Source organism: Clytia hemisphaerica, unplaced genomic scaffold (genome assembly GCF_902728285.1).
Source record: "Clytia hemisphaerica strain Z4C2 unplaced genomic scaffold, Clytia hemisphaerica genome assembly, whole genome shotgun sequence".
Lineage (NCBI taxonomy): Eukaryota > Metazoa > Cnidaria > Hydrozoa > Leptothecata > Clytiidae > Clytia > Clytia hemisphaerica.
In genome coordinates this window covers 327,568-352,320 of record NW_027103936.1, presented here as the reverse complement: position 1 = coordinate 352,320, position 24,753 = coordinate 327,568, and the positions used below count along the sequence as shown (strand labels likewise).

At 35.2% G+C, this 24,753-nt stretch overlaps 2 protein-coding genes across 2 annotated transcripts in view; one reads left to right on the top strand and one right to left on the bottom strand.

Annotated features, from left to right (window-relative positions):
* The window catches only part of LOC136809840 (thyrotropin receptor-like), a 133,425-nt gene that overhangs the window by 21,978 nt on the left and 86,694 nt on the right, over positions 1-24,753 (top strand). The gene's annotated exons all lie outside the window — the stretch shown is intronic.
* On the bottom strand, positions 14,839-21,120 carry LOC136809835 (gastrula zinc finger protein xFG20-1-like). The gene is made up of 2 exons (XM_067066390.1): positions 21,009-21,120; positions 14,839-17,576 (listed from the first exon to the last, which is right to left on the bottom strand). The coding sequence occupies exon 2, from the start codon at positions 17,551-17,553 to the stop codon at positions 14,920-14,922; it is 2,634 nt and encodes an 877-aa protein (XP_066922491.1). The 5' UTR covers positions 17,554-17,576; positions 21,009-21,120; the 3' UTR covers positions 14,839-14,919.

Genomic DNA, 24,753 nt, shown 5'->3' with positions numbered 1-24,753 from the left:
AAACGCTACATTTTTTTATTTTCGCCTCAATTGAAAATTTTTTCAAGCAATATCCTGGCATGAAGACTTTTTTTCTTTTTGGAAATTTTGGAAATTATGATTGCCAATTACTGTATGTAACATTTTTTGCTTTTGCAGCATGCTTTCGAAAATTACAAAATGTCTTCTTTCAGATTATGAAAATGTTTCCCAGTATATATATACTGTATATATGAGATTTTTTTTTCTTCTTTTGCATTACACTTTTTTATATAAGAACCAGTAAAATTTTTCTGAGCCTCGACTGTTCTTTTTTATTTTTGCACTTTGAGCTTCTATCATGTTCTTATTAATAGGATGTAAGTCAGGTATTTTAGGAATTATACCCAATTTTTATTACTTTGACCCCTAAATTGATTGATATTGAGTAGTTTCAGGCTCAGCATTGTTCTTAAGTTGTTCTTATTTTTTGGCGATTTTGAGCCCATTGTTCTTATATTAAAAAAGTGTATGTTTGAAATTATGAAATTGTTTCCCTGTTTTGAAAGTTTTTTACTTTTTGACACGCATTTCAAAAAATATAACTTTTGGATGCTATAATTTTTTACCTTTTTTTCAAAATTTTGTATATTTTACCTTTTCTCCAATATTTCATATATTAAACCTTTTTTCCAATATTTTATATATGAAAGTATATGCTAAATATTTCATCTATTTTGAAAGTATAAATTTTCCTTTGGTTTTCTTATTATTGTAAAATATTCTCAATTTTTGATGAACAAGATCAATTTTTGTAGATATACATTACCCCCTGATTTAAGAAAACGATAGAAAAGAGAAAAAGTATTTTAGGTTGAAATTTTAAGATATTTGAGTTAAAAAAACTTCAAAAAAAACAGTTTGTTTTGAAAATAGAATCAAATTTCTTTTGGTTCACCAGAGTTTGTACATGTTTATAATGCATTGATAGAAATTTTCCTTGCTCTCGTGACGATCATGAAAATTACCAAAAAAGGTTTATTCACAATGCAAATATCGCGAAAATAGCCCAAATCATGCCTCGAATTATTTCACCCAAACGGCTGGGTACAACTTTTGGCCGAATTGCCGTGGTGAAATTCCCTTAGAAAGTAAGCAAAACATATGCAAAAAGAAAGTATGAATAAAAAACTTACATGCATAATTGGCATTATATTAAAGTGCAATCTTGTAGAAGAAAGATTAAATTTGCTTCTCTTGAAAACTAAAAACAATTATATTCCATTATCTCTTAGAACAAGCACTTCAAAAGACCATAACATGAAATTGAAATTGAAGTTTCTTTCCTGTGAACTTTACCTAAGAAAATTTACAAAACCTGCCTGGTGAAACAACCTTTATAGGTTCACAAAGCCACCAGGTAGTAATAATAAACTAGCGTTAAAAATATTATATACATTTAAGAGCCAGTTTTTCTAAGAATGGGGCAATTTGGGGCAGGTCCAATAGTTTGAAACTTAGATTTTTTTCATTTTTGGATATGTTATTAAGTATAATGAACTGAGTAAAATCCCAAAATTTTTTGGTCTGAAAATCCATAATGGCGGATTTATGGCAATTTGAAGTTTTTAGGATTTTTTGGCATTGCACTTAAATTGATTTTTGTTATGAAATTATGCTTTCTCACATCAGAATGAGGAATTCTTTTTTGGTTATTCTGAAAATATGGGCGGTCAACTATCCAATTTTCAAAAAAAATCAAAATTTTCAAAATGGTAGCCTGAGCTATGACGTCACAAAAATGCTTCAATTTTGATTTTTGGGGTAATTCAGAGACACCTGACCAGTGTCAGGGGAGTTTTTATCTGATCAAAAGGATTATTTCTAATAGTTCAGTCCTAGGACTATCCATTTGAGGTCATTGCAATAAAAAATTCCGGCCCCACTGGCCCCTAGAGGCCTGAAAAGCCTGATATGTCTGAAAAAAGTACCAACTTTAGCTCCCATTTTCCAGAGATCCCAACATTGTCTGGCCTCCAACTCTTTTGTTCCTCAGAGACAACTTCCTAGTCTCTCAGGAACAAAAGAGAAACCTATGTGACCTTGCTCCATTAATTTTTTATCTCAATTTGAAATTTTTTTAAACTTCGGTCAAAAAATGACCAAAAAATGGGATATTTTGGTTCATTGGAAAACTTTGAAGGGGTCTAGGTCCATGAATTTGATGTAAAATCAGAGCTAAGACAAATACTTCATAATAAAACCATGAGATTAGGGGGAAAAAGTTGTCAAAAGTTCATTTTTGGCCCAAAAATACGCTTTTTTCAATTTTTCGACTTGAGCTGAAGACATTCCATTGCACCCAACAATTGGCCAATAAAAAATAATTTTGATGCCATAATCATTTTTCTTCAACCAAACCCAGAAAGGTTTCCAGGAAAATCAAATGTGATACTCTATGATGTCTTATGGAGGCTGAAAATTCACTCAAAGACCACTTCTAACTCCACTGACCCCCTTAACTTTGTAAAAATGGCTTAAAAACACAATTTTGGCTGAATTTTATACACAAAATGAGTCCTCAAAGATACTCGAGTCTTAATTTTGTGAAAGGATCCCATTTAGAGTGCAAAGTTTGACCAAGAACTAAAGTTTCTGACCTTTCCTTCAAAGATTGAGCCAAGCTAAACGCCCCTTCAAACTCTCAAACTCTGAAAATCTTGATCATATTGCTCAAAACTGCTATTTTGGCTCAAATTTTACACAGAAGGGGTTCCCCCAAGACACTTGATTCTTGATTTTGTGAAAGAATCATATTGATAGTGCAAATTCTGATAAAGATCTTAACCTAAAGATCTCTCCTTCAGAGGCTAAGCCTGGCTAAAATGTGCTTCTAAACTCTCAAATCTTCGAAAATGACTTAGAAGCACCTCTACAACGGTTTTGTCATCCATTTTTTGGACTTTTATATAAAGGCATATGTTCCAACATTCAAAAGATCTATAGACAGGATGGAGTTTAAGAGATCTTTTGAATGTTGGAACATATGCCTTTATATGAAAGTCCAAAAAATGGATGACAAAACCGTTGTAGAGGTGCTCCTAAGTCATTTTTGAAGATTTGAGAGTTTAGAAGCACATTTAGCCAGGCTTAGCCTCTGAAGGAGAGATCTTTAGGTTAAGATCCTTATCAGAATTTGCACTATCAATATGATTCTTTCACAAAATCAAGAATCAAGTGTCTTGGGGGAACTCCTTCTGTGTAAAATTTGAGCCAAAATAGCAGTTTTGAGCAATATGATCAAGATTTTCAGAGTTTGAGAGTTTGAAGGGACGTTTAGCTTGGCTCAATCTTTGAAGGAAAGGTCAGAAACTTTAGTTCTTGGTCAAACTTTGCACTCTAAATGGGATCCTTTCACAAAATTAAGACTCAAGTATCTTTGAGGACTCATTTTGTGTATAAAATTCAGCCAAAATTGTGTTTTTAAGCCATTTTTGCAAAGTTAAGGGGGTCAGCGAAGTTAGAAGTGGTCTTTGAGTGAATTTTCAGCCTCCATAAGACATCATAGAGTATCACATTTGATTTCCCTGGAAACGTTTCTGGGTTTGGTTGAAGAAAAATGATTATGGCATCAAAATTATTTTTTATTGGCCAATTGTTGGGTGCAATGGAATGTCTTCAGCTCAAGTTGAAAAATTGAAAAAAAGCGTATTTTTGGACTAAAAATGAACTTTTGACAACTTTTTCCCCCTAATCTCATGGTTTTATTATGAAGTATTTGTCTTAGCTCTGATTTTACATCCAATTCATGGACCTAGACCCCTTCAAAGTTTTCCAATGAACCAAAATATCCCATTTTTTGGTCATTTTTTGATCGAAGTTTTAAAAAATTTCAAATTGAGATAAAAAATTAATGGAGCAAGGTCACATAGGTTTCTCTTTTGTTCCTGAGAGACTAGGAGGTTGTCTCTGAGGAACAAAAGAGTTGGATGCCAGACAATGTTGGGATCTCTGGAAAATGGGAGCTAAAGTTGGTACTTTTTTCAGACATATCAGGCTTTTCGGGCCTCTAGGGGCCAGTGGGGCCGGAATTTTTTGTTGCAATGACCTCAAATGGATAGTCCAAGGACTGAACTATCAGAAATAATCCTTTTGATCAGATAAAAACTCCCCTGACACTGGTCAGGTGTCTCTGAATTACCCCAAAAATCAAAATTGTAGCGTTTTTGTGACGTCATTGCTCAGGCTACCATTTTGAAAATTTTGATTTTTTTTGAAAATTGGATAGTTGACCGCCCATATTTTCAGGATACCCAAAAAAGAATTCCTCATTCTGATGTGAGAAAGCATAATTTCATAACAAAAATCAATTTAAGTGCAATGCCAAAAAATCCCAAAAACTTCAAATTGCCATAAATCCGCCATTATGGATTTTCAGACCAAAAAAATTTGGGACTTTACTCAGTTCATTATACTTAATAACATATCCAAAAATGAAAAAAATCTAAGTTTCAAACTATTGGACCTGCCCCGCTCTTAGAAAAACTGGCTCTTAAAATTAGCTATTTTTAGCTACAAATGGCATGGGATATTGGCGCGAAAATGGTGGATATATACAAGTGAATGTTACTAAATATTAAGAAATGGTTTAAGAAATAACTTGAACTATGAAGTAATTTTTCGTTTTAAAGACGACACAAAGGAACTAAACGGGTTGAGATCTTTAATTTGGGCACCATAGGCATTCCAAAACTGAGGGCTGTAAAACATAATTGGATGGGCAGCATCGGCAAAGTGTATTACTTCTATACCTCCGTTACCTGCTAATCTGGTTTCATGGTTATGATCAGGTTCATTGAACAAAGATTTAAGTGTAGATGGAAGATTTTTAAGCTTAATGTAACTATATATTAACTTGCAACATTGTAATTTATATAACTGATTTAAAGTTAAAGGTGCAAAGATTTCATCATCTGGTAGTTTATATTTGTTTATTTTGTTGATTATTTTATTTGTTACTTCACTTATCTTTGACAACCCTTTGGTTGAAGGAGATCCCCAGGAAGTGATTGAATATTGAATATGAGATTGAATAAAGCTATAGTAGAGAGAACGATTGACAGAGTTGGGAACAAGATAACTTACCTTTCTCATAATACCTGACCCTTGTTTGACTTTCGTTAAGATATTATTTACCTGTTCTTTCCATTCAAGTCTATCATCAATCATCACTCCTAGATATTTGACTACATTAAGCTTGGTGAGAGCATCATTTCCCATAATGATATTGAAATCCTCTACTATATCATTTTTTCCTGTAAATAAAAGATAACAAGATTTTTTTACATTCAGAGATAACCTATTATATTATTGTTCAACCAAGATTGTATTTCTTTGATTTCATTGTTTACAAGAGTTTCTAGGTCTTTAAGATTCTCATGTTCTGCTAAAAGACATGTATCGTCAGCAAAAAGTGTAAATGAGAAGATTTTAGAAGCATTTGGGATATCATTATAATGTAAATAAGAAACAGAAGAGGACCTAAGACAGAGCCTTGCGGTACTCCATATTTCATATGGACTGGACTAGATAACTTACCATGTAGACAGAAACTCAAACTGAAAAATCACCCGCGAAGGTAAAAAACAATCCTTATTCGGCTGACGGCAAATTATTCTCCTGGGAATAGAGCCGCCAAATGATCAAATCAAAACATTGACAAAGTAATAATTACTGCTTTCAGTTTGCGTGTTTTGAAAGTTTGATGTGTGTACTCCGTCTTTGTGGAATTTTTTTATGGCATGAAAACAGAATATGCAATGTCTTTAAGAACAAATTCCTAAAAGGCTTTTGTTGTTCTGTAAATATTTCCTTTTGGATTAAGAAATTCCATCTTTTATTGTTCTTATGATTATACAGTTACATCAAAATGCCTCGAAAATGTCAATATGAAAATTGCGTAATCAGAGAACGTATGTCTCGCTCATTATAAAAAGGCCGAGACAAACTTTAAATAATTGGATTGTAACATCGAGTTAAGTCTCTTTTGTTAAGTCACCAGGGGGTAAATAAAACAGACCTTGATACATTTATCGTTCGTTTCAACTTGACCATTTGTTTAAAACTCAACCTCCTAAATATTTGGGGTAGGTAAAATATGTACAAAGAAATTCATACTTTTCCAACCCGGCCAATCTTTAAAAAAGAAGCGAACAATAAAATGTAATTACCCTTTCCAAATAAACCTTTTCGGGGGCGAGCGTAGTCTACTCTGACGTAATTGTAAAATTTATGTAATGGGAGTTTGACATAGTAATGTAATGTTGTTTGGGGAATTATGAAGTTCTCTGGGATTTCGATTGCATTTATTCAGGTTGATTTTTTTATGACTTCTAATGGTACTTTTTCTAACGAGTTTGATTACTCTGTTCTCACACTTATGTCTTTTTTTTTCGCGTCCTTTTCCGTGATTACTTTTATTTATATTTTTAAAGACAGGTAAGAAGGCATATTGATGTAACTGTTATAATATTTATTTATAAGATGCTTTGTTGTCTTTTTAATCTTTGTGTAAACTTGCATATGTTTTGCATACATTCCAACTAAATCCAACCACGGCATTTTCGTTCCTGTATTTTTGCATACAATTCAAGATGGCGGACGGAAAGGCGAAAAGGTCTATGGCTAACTTTCTCATTCCCGAGAAAACATGCCTGCGCCGTCTCCGGGATCTTTTTGCTTCTAGGCGTCTAAAATCGGTGTTAAATCTACTTTTGTGGCGTTTTGGTCCTTTTCCGTTGTACACTAGCAACCAGTATGGATTCCACGAAATCTCGCGCCGAAGATATTTTTCCGTGCAGCAAGCCTCACGCCAAGCAAAATTTCTTTTGTACTAACATTCAATTTTTCAATAAGGGTGCAAGATGGGAAAAGAGGCGCATGCGCCAACATAATTAATAAATTGACGCGAGCGCAAGCGAGCGAAAGCAAATTTAGCCAAATGGAAGCTAAAAATCGATGGATTATGGAGTCATTCACGCCGAGCTGGAATTATTACTATACGCCAACTGAAAATCAAACAATCTTTGTAAGTACTCTTACGCCAATGCGCCAAAAACGTTTCAGTTGTACGCCGAAGAACTTCGAGGTTAGTTACACGAAATCCATACTGGACTAGCAATCGGAACGTTTCGCTGGAAATAAGGAATTTTAGCAATCCTACGGTATGCAGTGTAAAAAACCTTTCGCTTGCGAACACGAGATTTTCGTATCGTGCGTAACCCCTTTTACAATTGATTCAAACAAACATTTCTCTTTGGGAGCCAAAGCAATCAAAAACTTAAAACTGTAAAAACACATTTACCATTTACCTCTGTTCTCCTTCATCTGTCCCGTACAGCGAGCGTGAACACAGTTGGGTTTAACTGTAGCATACTAAGACAAGTTACTGAGTATTATCTGCTCATATTATATCGTAGTATAAAGGGGTTGTAGGTTGTAGGTTGTAGGAGGTAAAGTCTTAGTACACTACAGTTAAATCGGACTGAACATCAAGTTTGGGCCGGGCCGGCTATGACTTTGGTTGACGGCCGACGACGGGGACGTGCCGTTGGAAGTTTGAAAAGTGGGACACGCTGGAGTTTTTACAAGCTCTTATTTGATTTGGTTGGTCGTTAACCAGTAATAAAACAAATTTGTTACTTTTTCTAAAGAACGCGTCATCTCTATCACTTCAAATGACCAATTAGTGAAGTATCTTGTAAAAACTCCAGCTCATCCCTGAAAAGTGGACCGTGTCACTGTCAGGATATGAATGTTTGGTAAATTTTAGGCTACATCATATCTTCCTTCATTTCGAGCTTAAAACTCCTACTCTTTGGGATATGAGCAGTGCTCTTGTTTTAAATATTGAAATTCTCCCTCCGGATTAGATACATCGCATGCGCACTGAGGTTTCGAAACCTAAGCCAATCAGCTGTGTTTTATTTTAAATGGTTTTAAACATTCTTTTATTTGAAATCTCTGTTGATAAATATTTTGTGAAAGTTGTCTATTTATGTTTAAACCTATTACTATTTTATTAGGGAGGTCGGGCCTTACGCGTGCGGCAGTAACAAAACATAGATTTTCGAAAAAAAATATTCAAACTTACATACCTCAAGGAAGGAAACCTCTTTTGACATAAGTATTTTTTCCAAAGTGTAGAGTATTTATTCAGCTTTCTTTTGCAGAAAAAATCAGCACATCATATCATGTCTTCATTTTCCTTCAAAATTTGAAAATGAGTACTCGCGGGTGAGTTTTTTCAAACTTCTTGTTCGCGGCACGGCAAAATTTTTTATCCGGGGGTTCTAAAATCCAAAGCGCTAGCCACCTGAAACAGCTATCGACCTGGAATTTTTTGCATCGTTCCCCGCGATAGTTTAGCTTTTGAGACGTACCACGTTCGTTAGTTGGAGCAACGTATATTTTTCAGGAAGTCAAATTATGTACTTTTAAAATGCGTTTTTTTCATTGAAAAAATCAAATTTTTTTATCGAACGTGAATTTTTTAGAAAGAACAATGTTTTTTCTTTCCAAATGTGAAAAAAGTAAGAATCAAGCTGTTTCCGGTGGCAAGCGCTAAGGGAAAGATTATGGTGTAATTACCCCCGTTTCAGCTACATCTACGGAAAATAAAACTCGCACCAAGCCTCCCGCGCGGAATTTTTCATAAAACACTTTCGCTTTTGGTGCCGTAATGAAGGTGCAAAATGGCTGGCGATGCGTGCACAAAAATGCTTGAAAAATTGAACTTCAAAATGGAATATCTTTGGAACTTTAAAGAATTGGAAGGTAAATGACCCCTCATTTTTCTTCTGATGGTTATGGCTTTCCATTAAACTTGGTTTGGTATTCTGCAAGTAAGTTTGAAATTTCCTCTGACCACCCTATTACTATAAGTAATTCTCAGTGGGGTTACTAGTGGCCGCCTATAGCAGTGCCTATAGATCAAGATTAAGGCCTAAGCCTGGAGCTGTCTATTGTGTAGACTAGTAAATTTGGGGCCCTGTCAGAACGAAAAACTTTCGCATTTTCACCCTGAAGTTTGTCCAAAATTACCAAAAGTCGATCCTGTATACAGATAAATACATATGAGCCCTCCGAATGCATTCAGGTTGGGTCCTACCCACGAAGGAGTAGGAATCGCGGCGCTGACAGACACTGCGACTTGACAGACGCGAGCTGCCAAGCCATGGCATATACCATGACACTCGAACGACAAAAATGTTTCCAAGAAATCATTAAACAAATTTGAAATCAAGATAAATCAAGTTTTGTACATTCAATATATGTACATTTACTTTGAGCATCGAACATTTTGGAATTATTTTTGTACACATCACTTCACATTTGGCTGATTGGCTGGCTAATATTTTCTATGCTTTATTTTTATATCAAGAATTAGTCAACTCAATTTTACCTTAGTACATTTCAATCAATTTGTAATTTATCAATATAGATCATCAATTTGTATCAATTTTATTTTTCATGTTTGAATACACTTTGTCACAATTTCATTATCAAAGATCAGTATCAGTTTCAATCAATTATTTGTTACAAACACCTGTATCCGATAATTCCACATTCAAATAGCACAATAAATATCAATCATCGCTGATGCTCAACAAACCATCGTCCGACATAAAATCAATCGTCTCCAACATAAAATCGATCGTTTCTGACATAAAATCAATCGTCTTCGACACTCAGTAAACTGCCGTCCGACATAAACCAATGGCTGTCGACGCTCAACCAACCATCGCACACAGACTCGTTTACGTCATCCAATCAATTTGAGACGCTTAATGATCGTTTAAAGACAAAAGATCAAATTAATTACAACATCTTTTGTTAATTTGTGAAAGAACAACCTTCTACACCAAAAGTAGCTGTCCCACACGTAATAGCTGATGAAATTGCATTGTTAGCCATCGATTACAAGATCGTTCACACTGAGCTTGCAGACTTCATTAAGTTGATCCATCAGCAAGCATCAAATCCGCCTGGATAAAGATTTTACATCACTAGAGAAATTAAAGAACATCCATTGAGATTTATTCATTCGTCTAGAAGATTTATCTCCAATCGAAGAAGACTTATTCCGAAAATGATTATCTGCAAATGAAGAAAGGTGCCAAACTTCTACTAGCTGTAATCATCAAGACGCTAAAAGCAAAAAAAGAGAAAGAAACGAATCAAGACACTCGTTTGACAAAGACATCAGCTCGAGCATAACCTCTCTCAAATCATCACTATAGAATGAACTCAGACAAACTTCCAGAGCTAAGTGACGCAGACATCACAAAACGTAGCACCAATATCCCTCACCTTAAAAGACGTCTCACAGACTTAAAAAGACCAAAATAACTCAGCCTCATCAAAGACACCATGAAACTCACCAAACTACACAATGCTAAAGGAAGATTGTCTCGAGAAATTATGCAAAGTGATCGGTAAACACAGACAAAATATTTGGTTATCAATCACTTGCGAAGAAGACGTTGAAGGAGATCTCTGGGGAAAGTTCATCAGTCTCCTGGAGAAGGAGACTCGTATCACCCACCAAGTGTTGATCAAGCATCGAACTGACAATCAAAAGAACGACCAACACAAGAAGGATCCGCTAAAAGTCGTCAAAGTGGATGCCACTCAGAAGGAGGGGTTAGAGATCTAAATTTATGTTATATGGTGCCACCGAACACGTCGTTACAAGTAGCCAAGGAGGTTCTAGACTCATCCAATACAGGTTTTTTTTTATAAGGAACACGTTTATAAGGAACTCGAGGCTGAAAATTGTCCAAAAAATAAGGAATTGTTAAGAAACTGCTCAGGCTGAGAATAAGAAAACAAGTTTTAAAGAACAGTAAGAGATGGTTATCCAAACTTAGTAAATAAGGAACTCGATAAGGAACTCTGAGGCTGAAATTCTCTGTAAAAATAAGGAACTCCAGGCTCAGAGCAAAGTTAAGGTTCCTTATTAAAAAAAAAACGTGTACTTCGTTTATCAAAAATTTGTCTCACCCCCCCCCCCCGTGAAAGATTCAACGAGTTAAAGACTAAAAGACTTTGCTACTAATGTTTGTTCCCTGGAGCGTCTTTGTCCCATCCCAAGCACAAGGAAGGTCGTTGCCAACAAAATTTTACATGCCAAAATCCAGATCACAACAATAGCAGGTACCCAACCAGAAAGTACGTACTCGTATGTGAGGATCACAAGCAGGAAAACGACCAACTTCTCTCCAACTTCACTCAATACAAGGATAAGGTCACAAAACTGCAGAAAACTTCATATTGGCGAAGATGTTTGGTATAAGAATAGGTCAAACTGCTTAAAGAAACCATAAAAAGGTCATACATTTAACCCAATAAGGTCACAATCGTTTTAACCAAAGATATAAAAGCAAAATTGGCGCGTGAACGTGAAAATGGTTTTTTTCGCGCGTGAATACGTGAATTGGCAAAATTTTGTGCGTGAATACATGAATTGAGAATCGACTGGGCGGGCCTCTTCCAAGCAGACGCCAGTGAATAATGCAACGGTTTGGTTGTTACGCGATTTTAATCGCCATAATTTGATGTTTATAGTCTGCTAAAGATATGAATAATACCTTCTCGGTTGCCAACGTTGGGATTCCGCCAAATTGATTAAGACCAGCGTATTCTTGTATAGTGGCTTGGAGACAAACTTTCACCAAAGATGTATCTCACTAAAGTCGATCACTTACCCGAGGCACTATCTACTTTTGCAAATTATTGAAGGAGTAAAAATCCTACTACGGAGAGACGACCATTACTAAACGCTGACGGAGAAAATTTTCTCCAGGCTCTTTTGTTTTGGCTAAAGACGCTCTCGTTGGATGCAGTATTTGCATCACAAAAATTGTCATTAAAAATGAAAAAATACGCCCTCAAAAAATAACAAAAATATTTGTTTAGATATCTTAGTAGGGCGAATTTTGTTCGATTTTTGGAATCGCTCGAATGTTTCGTTAGAAGCACTTGTTATACATTTTTGGAAAGCTAAGGGGTAGGGAAATCAAAATTACAATGTTTCCAATTTTTTTTCGGACACTTTGGTGTGATTTTCGGAGACCTGTTGTATATTTTTGGAAATCTCTCAAAAAATTAAGATTAGAGATATATTGCAAGTATAGGTGATTTCTGTACCTAACTCGAGATATTAATCCTTGAAAACCGTGTTTTTCAGACAGAAACAGCTATTTTGTCCAGTTTTTGCGCTTTTTGAAGCTCAATATCTCGAGTTAGGTACTGAAATCACCTATACTTGCAAATATCTCTAATCTTAATTTTTTGAGAGCTTTCCAAAAATATACAACAGGTCTCCGTTTTCTCGAGCTAAAATTTTCATTAATTTTTAACCCTATGATTTTTGCCTGAGACCGTCATATTTGTCCGAAAATCACACCAAAGTGTCCGAAAAAAAATTGGAAACATTGTAATTTCGATTCCCCTACCCCTTAGCTTTCCAAAAATGTATAACAAATCAAAACATTCGAGCGATTTTACAAAATGCCCTCTACTATCTTTGAGAATTTTAATTTTATAAAGTTTTGATTATTTTGAATGACTTTACCATGACAATAAGTTAATATGACAATAAGTTAATCCAAGACTAAGCGAGCGAAGCGAGCAAGAAAACTTTACAGATTTAGGTATTTAGGTCTTAGATAGATTTTTAAAGTTTCCTTGTTTTAGACAATGATTTGCTTTTCACGTTTACGCTAAAAATCTTGATTCACGAATTCATGGTGGAAAAATCTTATTTTCACGTTCACGCTGATATCTCAATTCACGTATTCACGCGCTAAAAAAGTCCAATTCACGTATTCACGTCAGAAAAAAGACTCATTCACGTGTCACGCCAGCCCCTGGGGGAGCCCCTTGGAACGACTAACAACTACCTTCATCACCAAAGCAGCGAAGAGATTCCACGAGGTTCCCAACTGAGTTATCATTGTATTAAATTTTGCATGAAGATTGCAAGAATCTTGAAACCATCGAATCCATAAGCATCAATGAGGAAGTCGAATAAAATCTGATCGATCAATCCGTCAAAGTCGACATCGAAAAGCATCAAACCATCGTATGCTCTTCCTTTGTTACACGACCCGACAGTCAAATTGAATCCCAATCGATAGAGAGCATTCAAAGTCTACGAGCAACAAGTGAAGAAGTTGTCAAAATTTCTAATCCCTGTCTCACAGCCCCGGTGGAACATTTTTCTTCAGTGGGCATAGAAATTCATATCAAAATCTCAATGGGCATATAAATTATATTGGTCCAAGTTTAAAAAATCCAATGGGGATGAGATCAAAGTCAATTTCCCAACAGGGTTGAAATTCCATGATATTTTCCAATGGGGAAATCAGTAAAAAGTTTCTTGTTATTGTGGTTAGGACCACATTAAAATGTTACTAACATGCATTTTTGTTTTGCCTGTCATTTTCTGACATTTAATATAAAAAAGATAACTCAGATACTTTCAGAGCATTTTAATTTTGATTTCTATTCAAATATTCATCAAATTCTGTCTCTCCGTCAAGTTTTATAATCAAATGTTTTTCCCAGTAAGAAATAGGAAGAATATCTAAGGGTTAAAGGTTTAGTTTTTAAATAAACGTAATATCGTTTGCTTACTCATCATTTTAATTCACAAGCTTTTTCACATTGGATTGACAAGAAGCATGTGGAGCAAGATTGGTCAGAAAAAGGAAAAGAAAAACATTTTTTGCTTATTTTAGCATGTCCTAATATGAAATATGTGCCTGATATGAAACGGGAACACTAATGTAAACATAAGCCACCACCCAATTACTTCAAACAACCAATCAAAGAGACCATGAGAGTTTATAGCGACTAATACCATGGAGGTATAAAGAAACAGGAGAAGTATGCTATTGTAACGCCATGCTCGCCCTACGATTAAAAGGATTACGAGGTATGCATGCTCATAATCTCATATATCGTGCATTTTTAATGAGCTCTTTTGTTGATAGGTGAAATCTTATTGGCTAACTCAAGTGTTGGAAATAAGATGAGACGAGATTCATTGTTTGTGACATCGGCGTAAGAAAATATTTGGACTAAAAAAGGGCCTGTAAACTTTGCAATCCTTCATCAAATGACAAGATTTTTCTATCAACATTTTCTTCAAGGTGAACTCTATTGCTTAATATTTTCCTCCAAAATTCTCCAGCGACTTTTTGTCTACAAGTTGGGTCTGAAATTGTGTGTGCTTATAAAGAACTTTTTATTTTCTGGCTGGAGAAAATATCTTTTCAAAACAAAATTTAATGGATGACAAAATTGAACGCAAACTTATTTCGTGGAGCTAAATTTTATTTTATTTTCGTATATTAGAAGGCTAGAAATCTTTGATGCTGATAGTAAGAATGTTCAGAGCAAACTTGAGTTCTACTAAAAAGTCGTATTTCATCAGGCGAGCCTAGAATTTCTTTTGATTTATTACATGAAAGAAATCAAAAGACTTTAACGATCAATTACCGACAAATTCTTTCTTTATACCTCTATGCTAATACAAACCGGGTATGGTGGCCAGGTAGCTCAGTCGGTAGAGCATTCGCCTTACAATCTAAGGATTGTGGGTTCAATCCCCGGTCACCGCCAACTCAGCGGATGAGTAGCTTAGATCGGGTAATCTGATCTAGGCGGCAAGTTACTGGGAGCTGAGAGTAGGTGTGGCGCTCCACCTCAGCATTCGATCTCCCAGGTCTAGCGCAAATAGAAAAGGGGATAGACTCCACCGACAGCCACCAGATGAATATACTTACTTACTTAATACGAAACGAAATGTAGTAAAGTTAAGCAAAAATATTTATTTAATTTCATCCAGCTATTACATACATTATAATCATGCGAGAATCAACGCAAAAAAAATTAAGATTGCATAACTACAGTATTACCATATGTGTTATATAGTACCATCTTTTTACAAGCTACCAAGTGTTGTTTATAACTGTCTTTTCTTACGAACCATTTGTTGCAATCTACACACTCGAAGGGTTGAGCAAAATTATGTAAAGTTAAATGTCTTTGCAGAGCATGTTTCTGTGTAAAGCATTTGAAGCAGACTGGACATTGAAAGGGTTTCAGTCCCCGATGCAAATCAAGATGTTTTTGAAGATTACCTTTCAATGAAAACGTTTTTTCACATGCCTGACACTTAAAAGGTTTGACACCATTGTGGGTATTCATATGAGTTCTGAGTGACGACTTCTGTGTGAAACATTTCTCACACTCATTACATTTAAATACTTCTTTACCATTATGCCAGAGAATGTGTGTTTTCAAATCACGATTCTGTGTAAAGCGCTCGCCACATAAGCCACACACAAACGGTTTAGTGTGTACTCGAACGTGACTTAAAAGCTCACCTTTCTGTGCAAAACATTTACCACAATCGTTACACTTATAAACTTCATCGTGAACATTTTGGTGCATTTTCAACGACTTTTCAAGCTCAAAATCTCTGTCGCACTTATCACATTTATAAATTCTCAAGTGGATTTTCTGGTGTGATTTTAAGTAATCATAATCTGTAAAACATTTATCACAGTGCTCACATTTGAAATTATTCCCAAGAGAATCTGTCGATAAGATTGGTACCTCAAGTAGAGGTTTAGGAGTCCTTCCAATCTTTTTCTTTTTGTTGATTGTTTTGTTAACAATCTCAGGTAGGATTTGATCAAGCATCGAGATTTTGATTGTTCCAGATGTCTTAATTCGAGTATTTTGATTGGCTACTTCATTATCATTGTTACCAATCGGTTGGTTTTCTGTTTGCTTAGATACAGCGCCTTCTGATGTTTTAATACTTTCGATGGCATTAGAAATTGTTTCATCATGGTTCGGCTTTATTGCCATTTGTATGACCTCAGAAACAGATAATTTCTTTCTCCCAGAAGGTGACGAAATGTCTTCTATAGAAGTAATTTCTGGTTCGTTTTTGTTTTGCGTTTCAATTGTTGGTATATCCTCGGCTCGGATGACTTCAGAATCGATACTATCCGATATCGGCGGTTCCTCTGATTGAATCTCCTCCAAAAGATCCTGGTTATTTTCTAATAGCTCCGTGTTTGAAAAATCATTACTAGGTTTTCGTTCTAACGTTAAACTTATTGTTTGCATTGCTGCTTCGAAGGGTTCCTCTCCAGGCTTTTTGTTAGGATCCACTTCTGTGTTATCGTCACTGGTGAGATCAATGACGTTGCTGGAGTTTGTGCTGGCAACTGGTAGTTGTTGATGTTTCTTTTGGAGACTTGTGACATTCCCGATGACAAAGGTTGGTCTTAAATCGTCCTCACTCGATTCTGGATTACTAGACTGTTGGTTGTTGAAATAGAATCCGTTTTGGATAGTTTCAATGGCAACGTTTCGCTCACTGGTGAAGAAGACTGGATGGCGAGAAGCCGGCATGTTAGGGTTAGCTGGTGGTATGGTTGTTATGAATTCAGGTGGCTGTAGAACCCGTTTTCGTTGCTCGGTATTATCGACAGGTTCTAATAAATTTCGGACGTGGTTGGTAAGTCCAGCTTCCTCGAGAAGTTTCAGTTCCTCCTCATGGTATTTGATTTGATGTGTTCTTAGATTCCCTTTCTGTACGAAATTCTTACCACAAAAATTACAAAATAAAGGTTTTGAGGTGGAATGTGTGTGCAAATGCTCCATTAACTTTGTTCTTTGGTCAAAACATTTGCCACAATGAGGACATTTGAATTTTTCGTCATGAACATTTTGGTGTAGCCTGAGTGTGTTAAGTCTCTTATATGATCTCTCACAGCGATTACATTTATACGGTCTGTCTTTACGTTTCGTTTCAGCGTTCTTGGTAAGTTTGTAATCGTTTGTTTTTTGAGGTAATGATTGCCGGACAATACCCCCGTTGAGAAAGTACGGATGGGCGGCAACAGGGTGGTGAGGTGGCGGCGGCATTGCATGATATGGGACTGGGACGGGTACAGGAACTATCATTTGACCATCCTGTGTCATAAAGGGTACCAAAGGTCGGTTATGAAATGGAGACGTCGGTGACATCATTTGTTGTGCCAGAGCCAATTGCTCTGGAGTGAAAGCTGGTGCAATTGGATAAGAAGGATTCATTCCTGTTACTCCATCTGGTAAACTTCCTGGTGGTGGAATCGCTTGCATGATATTAGATTGGATTTGATCAAGTTCCTGGTCAGCTGATTGCTCCTTTTGTCGATTTAAGATCTGGTTAGTTTGTACACGAGTAACAGAAATTTGATTCCCGAGTTCATTGTTATTGTTCTTTTCATAATATTCTTCATGACTAAGATCTTCAAGTTTGATATTGATAAGGTGTGATGGAGTTTCCATAGAAACCGGCCAATCGTTAGCTTCCTTCTTTATTTGAGTTTCAGGAATGATTTCTGGAGGTGGAATAATGGTACAATCATCATCAATCTCTTCTTGTTTAATGTTTTTCAATGATGTTTCTTGCTCCACTTTTTTTGATTTATTTATTAATACTTCGTCGCAGTGAAGATCCATTGTTTTTCATATGATTTTGTAGTCTATGGGAAAAAATTTAAGATTAAAAAATCAATCAATCAATCAATCAATCAATCAATCAATCAATCAATCAATCAATCAATCAATCAATCAATCAATCAATCAATCAATCAATCAATCAATCAATCAATCAATCAATCAATCAATCAATCAATCAATCAATCAATCAATCAATCAATCAATCAATCAATCAATCAATCAATCAATCAATCAATCAATCAATCAATCAATCAATCAATCAATCAATCATCAATCAATCAATCAATCAATCAATCAATCAATCAATCAATCAATCAATCAATCAATCAATCAATCAATCAATCAATCAATCAATCAATCAATCAATCAATCAATCAATCAATGGCAATCAATCAATCAATCAATCTTTCCATTCATTACCAGAATGGTATACAATAACGGAATAACTATTCAATCTAAACTAGAGGGGAACTAGACACTGTTTTTATAAATCTTGCCTATTTAAAGTCGAGTCATGGGTGAATTTCAAAAAAATAACGCTAAATTTTTCAAGAAGAAGTTACAACACAACACACGCATGAAAAATTGAAAACAACGGCATAAAGCCCTAGTTTCAATAAGGGTTCATCCACAGAGAGGCCCCCAGTCATCTTTCAAATCACGCAATCACGCAAAAAAAAAATCTAAATCACGTTTTCACTAGACTGGAGTCGTTTATAATGCATGTAATACTAATAATAAACACAAATAATGATACGGGATTTAGTTTGTATAAACGACTGGAAGAATCCGGTGTTCCAGCCTTATAGATACCGGGCCTAGCTACGCAGAAACTTGCGTAGCGAGAAAACAATTTATTAAGCAACAACAAACTCTCCAAATAAAATCAACTCAAATGAAACATTTTTAACACACAAATCCACACACATTTTATTTTCAAGAATTTTTTTTGAGCTGGAAAAAATTTTAATTGCGATATTGACACTTTTTTTTTGTTTGGAGTTAGTGCACAAAGGTTTCTAGACGACTAAAATTTACTTTTTTTGCTTTATTTCTAATATGTCTGAATTAGTCGTCTAGCTTGCTAGACTACGTTTTCACGAGTTAAATTTCGTTAAATTTCACGTTGATCACGTTGGTTCCTCCAATCACGCACTTTAAAGGTTTTGTTTTTAAATAAGAGTGCTATTGTTTGCCTACTCATCAATTTTAATTCCCAAGCTTTTTCTTATTGGTTTGACAAGGATGTAGAGCAAGATTGGTCAGATAGAGGAAAAGAAAAACAGTTACTTGCTTATATCAGCAAGTCACACTGTCCTGATTTGAAATATGTGTCTGATAGGGTCTGATATGAAACGGGAAAACTTATGTAAAAATAAAACCTTTAAAATCTTAAATCAAGAAATCACGAACTTGAAAAAACGCCAATCTCGCCATCACGAAAAACCGCTTGGGGGCCTCTAAAAACTTCGAAGATAACAAAAATCAACTTTCCAACATTTTCATTTTTCATCAAATGTAGAAATCTTTTGTACTTCTTTCAGCAGCTCACAAGCACACCAAATTCATATTATCTCATGTAAAAACAAATTTCTCTTTTTCAGAGTTCTTGTGTTTAAAATTCTATTGAAAAGATTCCAATATTCCTTTTATTGTAAAAAATCTCCCAATAAAAGAAAGTTTCCTTTATAATATAAAAGTTCTTTATTACGTTTTTATACGCGGAGCGAGAACTTTTTCAGAGATACGTGATATATTATTAATGTTCTATAATATGCAAATTTCTTACAATAAGTTTTTGCTTTAACTTTCTTTTCTTTCATAAAAGTAAACATGTGTAAACATGTGTTTTCATATCAAACAGTAATGAGAATTTGTATAAAAAAGATAGATAACATATAAGATCCATATGCAAATTCTCCTAACATGTTATATGGAAATAAGATATAACATTTTGTTTTCCCTCTACTGTCGTAAAATTATGCGGTCTTTTTTCTCTCAAGCTTTTTTTGTAAACAGATAGGAGATTTTTTTAATTGATTCTTTTGTTTAAAAAGTTCCTTGTTTTCTTTGATTAACGATTGCCATGGTAACAAAAAATATCAATCTAACCTCTCTTTGCTTTTCTTCTTTCCTCTTTCTTACTTAGCTAGCTCCTTTATTTAAAAGAGATATATAATTCTGATTATTTTGTAACATAATATTCTTATAGATATACTAAATTGTTTTTCCTTCTTGCAAGATAGAGAAATAAAAGGTACTGAGGGCTTGTACGTGGGGGGGGGGGCGTACGGTTTTTCAGAATTGCGGAAATCGACCCTTTTTTGCCTGATTTCCGAAATTCCTTCGAAATTTCGGCATTATAAAGTTTTTATCACCAAAAGCTCCCCAAGATGTGACTCGAAAAACTCCCCAAGATGTGACCCGAAAAGCTCCCCAAGATGTGACCCGAAAAGCTCCCCAAGATGTGACTCGAAAAGCTCCCCAAGATGTGACTCGAAAAGGTCCCCAAGATGTGACACCAAATAGCTGCCCTAGATGTTACCCAATTGCCCCAAGAAAAATCTGTTGGAAATTAAAGTTTTTGGTGAATGTGGTGGTGATATTGATGGTTCTGGCAAAGCTGCTGGTGGAGTTGATGGGTCTGGTGAATGTGATGAGGAGTTGATGGTTCTGGTGAATGTGATGGTGGAGTTGATGCATCTGGCAAATCTGCTGGTGGGGTTGATGGTTCTGGCGAATCTGCTGTTGGGGTTAGTGGTTTTGCGAATCTGCTAGGGGAATTCGATGGCGGGAAACAAAGAGACGAGAGAATGGTACTGATTGATACCGCTGTGGTACTAACGCTTATAGCTTTTTACCCAAGCTTGACAAGTCTTTTGCTGAGTTGGCGGTGACAAAGGATCGCAAGGATTAGTAGCGTTGTGTGGGTCGACTGAATTTGGGGCAAATTGTTGGCCCTTTTTGGCTGAAAACTGCTGATTTTAGGGTGTAAAAGAGCATAGATGTGTCGAAATCAGCAATCAACACCCCTAAAAATTCAGCCAAATTTGTAAGGCAAAAGCTCTCTATCACTATTAGTCTGAATCGCAGATCTCCACAAAACTGCATAAGGTATAAGGAGCACGAATCCGTTAGCTGGTGCTAGCAGCCTATATCTTTTCTCGTAGCTTAATATTTTTCACATTGGATGAGACTGCGTCCAAATAAATGGTTTATTATCCGTTCATCGCAAAAATATTTCTCGGTTGTGTGACGTGCATTTTTTGAAATATTTAGCCTCCATGGAAGCTATATATTTGAAAATATTGGACAGCAAAGAAGCCAATCAAATGTCGCTATTTACGTGCGTCGGATAATAAACCATTATATCAATATTCTTTGTATGAAATTTAAGTAATTCTTAAAAAGTCATTTGGGCTATCTCTTAGCAGCGAAACTGTATCGGAACTTACAAAGGATATTGAGAGGTAGAATCCTTGACGATTGTTTCCATCTTCAGAGCACGTCCATGAATCATATTTTTCTTTGATCGCGTTATCAAATACGGATAATCCATTCGCTTGGTGTAGACTGGAGTCGTTTATAATGCGTGTAATACTAATAATACCAATACTAATAATAATAATAATAATAATAATACGGGATTTAGTTTGTATAAACGACTGGAAGAATCCGGTGTTCCAGCCTTATAGATACCCCGGCTAGCTACGCAGAAACTTGCGTAGCGAGAAAACAATTTATCAAGCAACAACAAACTCTCAAAACAAAATCAACTCAAATGAAAAACTTTCAATACACAAATCCACACATATTTTTTTTCTCAAGAATTATTCTGAGCAGGAAAAAAATATAATTGCAATATTGACACTTTTCTTTTGTTTGGAGTTAGTGCACAAAAGTTTCTAGACGACTAAAATTGTTCCATTCATTACTTTTTGTAATTACGAAAATCCCAAAATATAAGGTATATGCTAGACTAGTAAACTAGTCGGTTATTACTTATAACCTTATAATAAAACTGTCAATCAAATAATGTAAACACTAATTAAATATTCAGCGCGCGTGAGAGAAAAGGAAAATAACCGACTAGAAGCTACTTCCAACGCCTTTTTTTCTTCACCTAAAATCGTAAGGAGAGACATACAGATTTCTGTATGTCTGACCCGTGCGGGATTGCATTTATTTTTCTTTCTGTTTATTGCGTTTTTAGAAATGCTGATTTATTTACATGTTCCCATGTTCAATGTTACTATGAAATATTATTTAGTCAAAAAAGTTGGATGGATTCTCAAAAACCTAAAAAAAGTTGTAAAATTAAACAACGTTTTTTGAGGGAAGTAGCTTCTAGTCGTTGAAATTCAGAAAAGAGACGCAACTTCTATTTGGAGCTTGATTTTTTGTATAATGGGTCTGTTTTCAACGACTAGTTCACTAGTCTAGGTATATGCTAAAGTCAGGATATTTAGAGCAGAATAAGGGACCTTGTCTTTTAAAGTTGAAAAATTATTGAAAATTATTAAACGGGGGGGGGGGCTCCTAAGGTCCTGGGGGGTTGATAAATTTTCGAAAAGGGGGGGCGTTTATTTGGAACCTAAGAGTACGCTTTCGTATGGTGTGTACAGCAGTTTGAATTTACGATTTGTACTGTCCACTTCTGTTAAAAACAAATGAAAGAGATGATCGCTATCAAATGGTAAATCATATGCATCGGCCTAGAACAATCCAAAAGTTCCCTTAACAATAAAACGCGCCAAGCCGACAAAAAATAGCTATACCGCAGCACTAATATTTGCGATTCAGGCGCTTTTGATTGTTACTGGAAATCGTGGATTGTTTTAGGCGAGTACGGCTATATCTGTAATCTTTGATCGGAGTGTTTTTGAAAGTGGTACCCACAAAGAAGCCATTGTGCGTTACACTACTAGTGCGACTGTAGCATGAAGGTAGAGCAAAGAGAATATAAAAACAAGTTGGAGAGAGTACGAAAAAAAATCCTATTTTTCGATGTGTGGGACCGTAATAATAGCTATTTATTTGCGCTCTATTATGAGCGGACCAATGGGAGTGCGTTATTTTCTCTTTTTTTTTAATTGACGTTTACGAGAAAAACAACGAAAAAAGACGAGCTTTGTTCGGACTCGGACTGAACTCAATAATAACAGAAATTCTTTTTTTCTAAAATTATTTATAAAAATATCTCTGAAGCTGAATTGTAGCTGTATATTTCAAACATGAAATTACATGCCTATTTTCTTCAAAACTTTCTTATATCTAAAAACTAATATACAGAAACTATTTACTTAAGTTGAAAATATAAGAGTTTAATATCCATGATCCATGCATGATATGTCAAAGCAAACTGCAAAAAAGACAATTTCATACAGAAATGCATGAATAATCAGATTTGAAAATTTTGAAGATTTGAAAATGGTTAGCATTTAAAATATATCTAATATAAATATATGCAGGTATATAAAAAAGTTTATCAGTTATCTGTCATCTGTATGTAACAAGAAATACTGTCAACTGTACAACACCCACCACCACCAGTTAAAACAAAGATAATATAAAATGTAATGCTTGGAAGCTTTCAATTGACTTTGAGTAATGCTCTCCTATGCTTCGAACAAAAATCACATCGAGTTGGTCCATGGCTTTTGGAAAGAAAAACCTCACAACTTGAAGCTCGAATGATAAGTGAGTGAGTGGTCATAACATTTAGTTCCTGGTCCTCTAAATATCCATTCGGTAAAAAAGACTCGAACCCTTCAACCTTGTATTCAATTAGTTCACGGAAATCATAATTTCCTATGCAAATTTTAGCTTCTTTCAGATCTTGAAGCACACTTTCAATGTTATTAGCTGTTAAAATGACTGGAAGACTTTGAAAGAACGATCCCTGCGTTATGTCTCTTTGATAAACCTTTAACATCCAAGAGAGATCATATTTTACAGTTAAACAAAAGTGTTATAACATTGTCCTTGTCCAACAAACCAATTTTTACTATTTTCTTTGACAATAATTCCAGCAGTATGAAACCATTCTCTTTAGTAATTGCAACTAAAGTATCAAGGTCAAAAATCTTGGATTGTTTCATTGTGGTGGAAACTTGTTTTCTTTTAGTGGGTGCAATCTACATAACGTACAACTATCATCATGCTTAAACTCTGCAATATCGTAGAACTCAAATACTGGCCATCATATTCAACTTTATTCAGTTTGACGGAGCAATTGTGACACAATTTTGTTGGGTGTTGAAGGGGATCATCATCTGAAACATCATGGGAAAACAGCATCAAAATCTTGTCTTTTCTTTCAATTGAACACATACATGTCTTGACGTTGGACTCGTTTGTGTTGATTTTCTTTCTACAAAGTCTGCATACCTTGGAAATTTTTCTCGAATGTTCTTACATTCCATCTGTACAAATAGTATTCTCCATTACAATTCAATTCAACTAACTCATTTTTCTTCAAAGCCACAAAATAAAAACAACTTTTAAACTTCGAAAAGAAAAGTGTTTAGCTAAAAAAGTGTTCGGCAGAAAACAAAAACCTCGTTGGTCCGTGCAATGCTCGGGAGTTATGCTGTGAGTTTCACATTTTGTTATTTTGGGTATAATATGATTAATTATTGTGGAAAATTGTGGATTATTTTGAAATTTTTTAATACTCCAATGAAATTTTCAATCTTTTAGCTTTCCGTAGATATGTACATTATATGTCACAGAAACCTTCAACACTATTTAGTTTTGCTTCAAAGTGACCATACTTTTCAACCTAAATTTGGCAAAAAAATAGTTATTGAGGAAGTTTGTAAGATAAATCTTGATAAAATACAGAACATATGGATAGTTAAGAAGCCAATACTCCTCTGTTTATAAAAAAATTGCAGTTTTTAGGTTAGAATTCAATTATTTTGATCACTTTCGTTTTCAAAAAGTTCAAAAACCGGGCATGCCCGACCCAAATCTAGTGTCCCACACATCGAAAAGCGCGGCAACATCAAAGACCCGCGAATCAAAGGGAAATCAAAAGAAATCGCTTCAATAGCAAGCTGGCGCTCAATCCAGCTTTAGCTTTTATATTATCTTTGGGTAGAGCATCCAGCTACGGTGCGATCCCCAGTCGGGTCATACCAAAGATTCCCAAAATGGTACTAGATGCCTTGATGCTCAGCAACTAAAGAGACGGAT

Excerpts from the sequence above, each read along its gene's own strand:
- LOC136809835 (XM_067066390.1), bottom strand. The coding sequence starts at position 17,553 with ATGGATCTTCACTGCGACGAAGTATTAATAAATAAATCAAAAAAAGTG.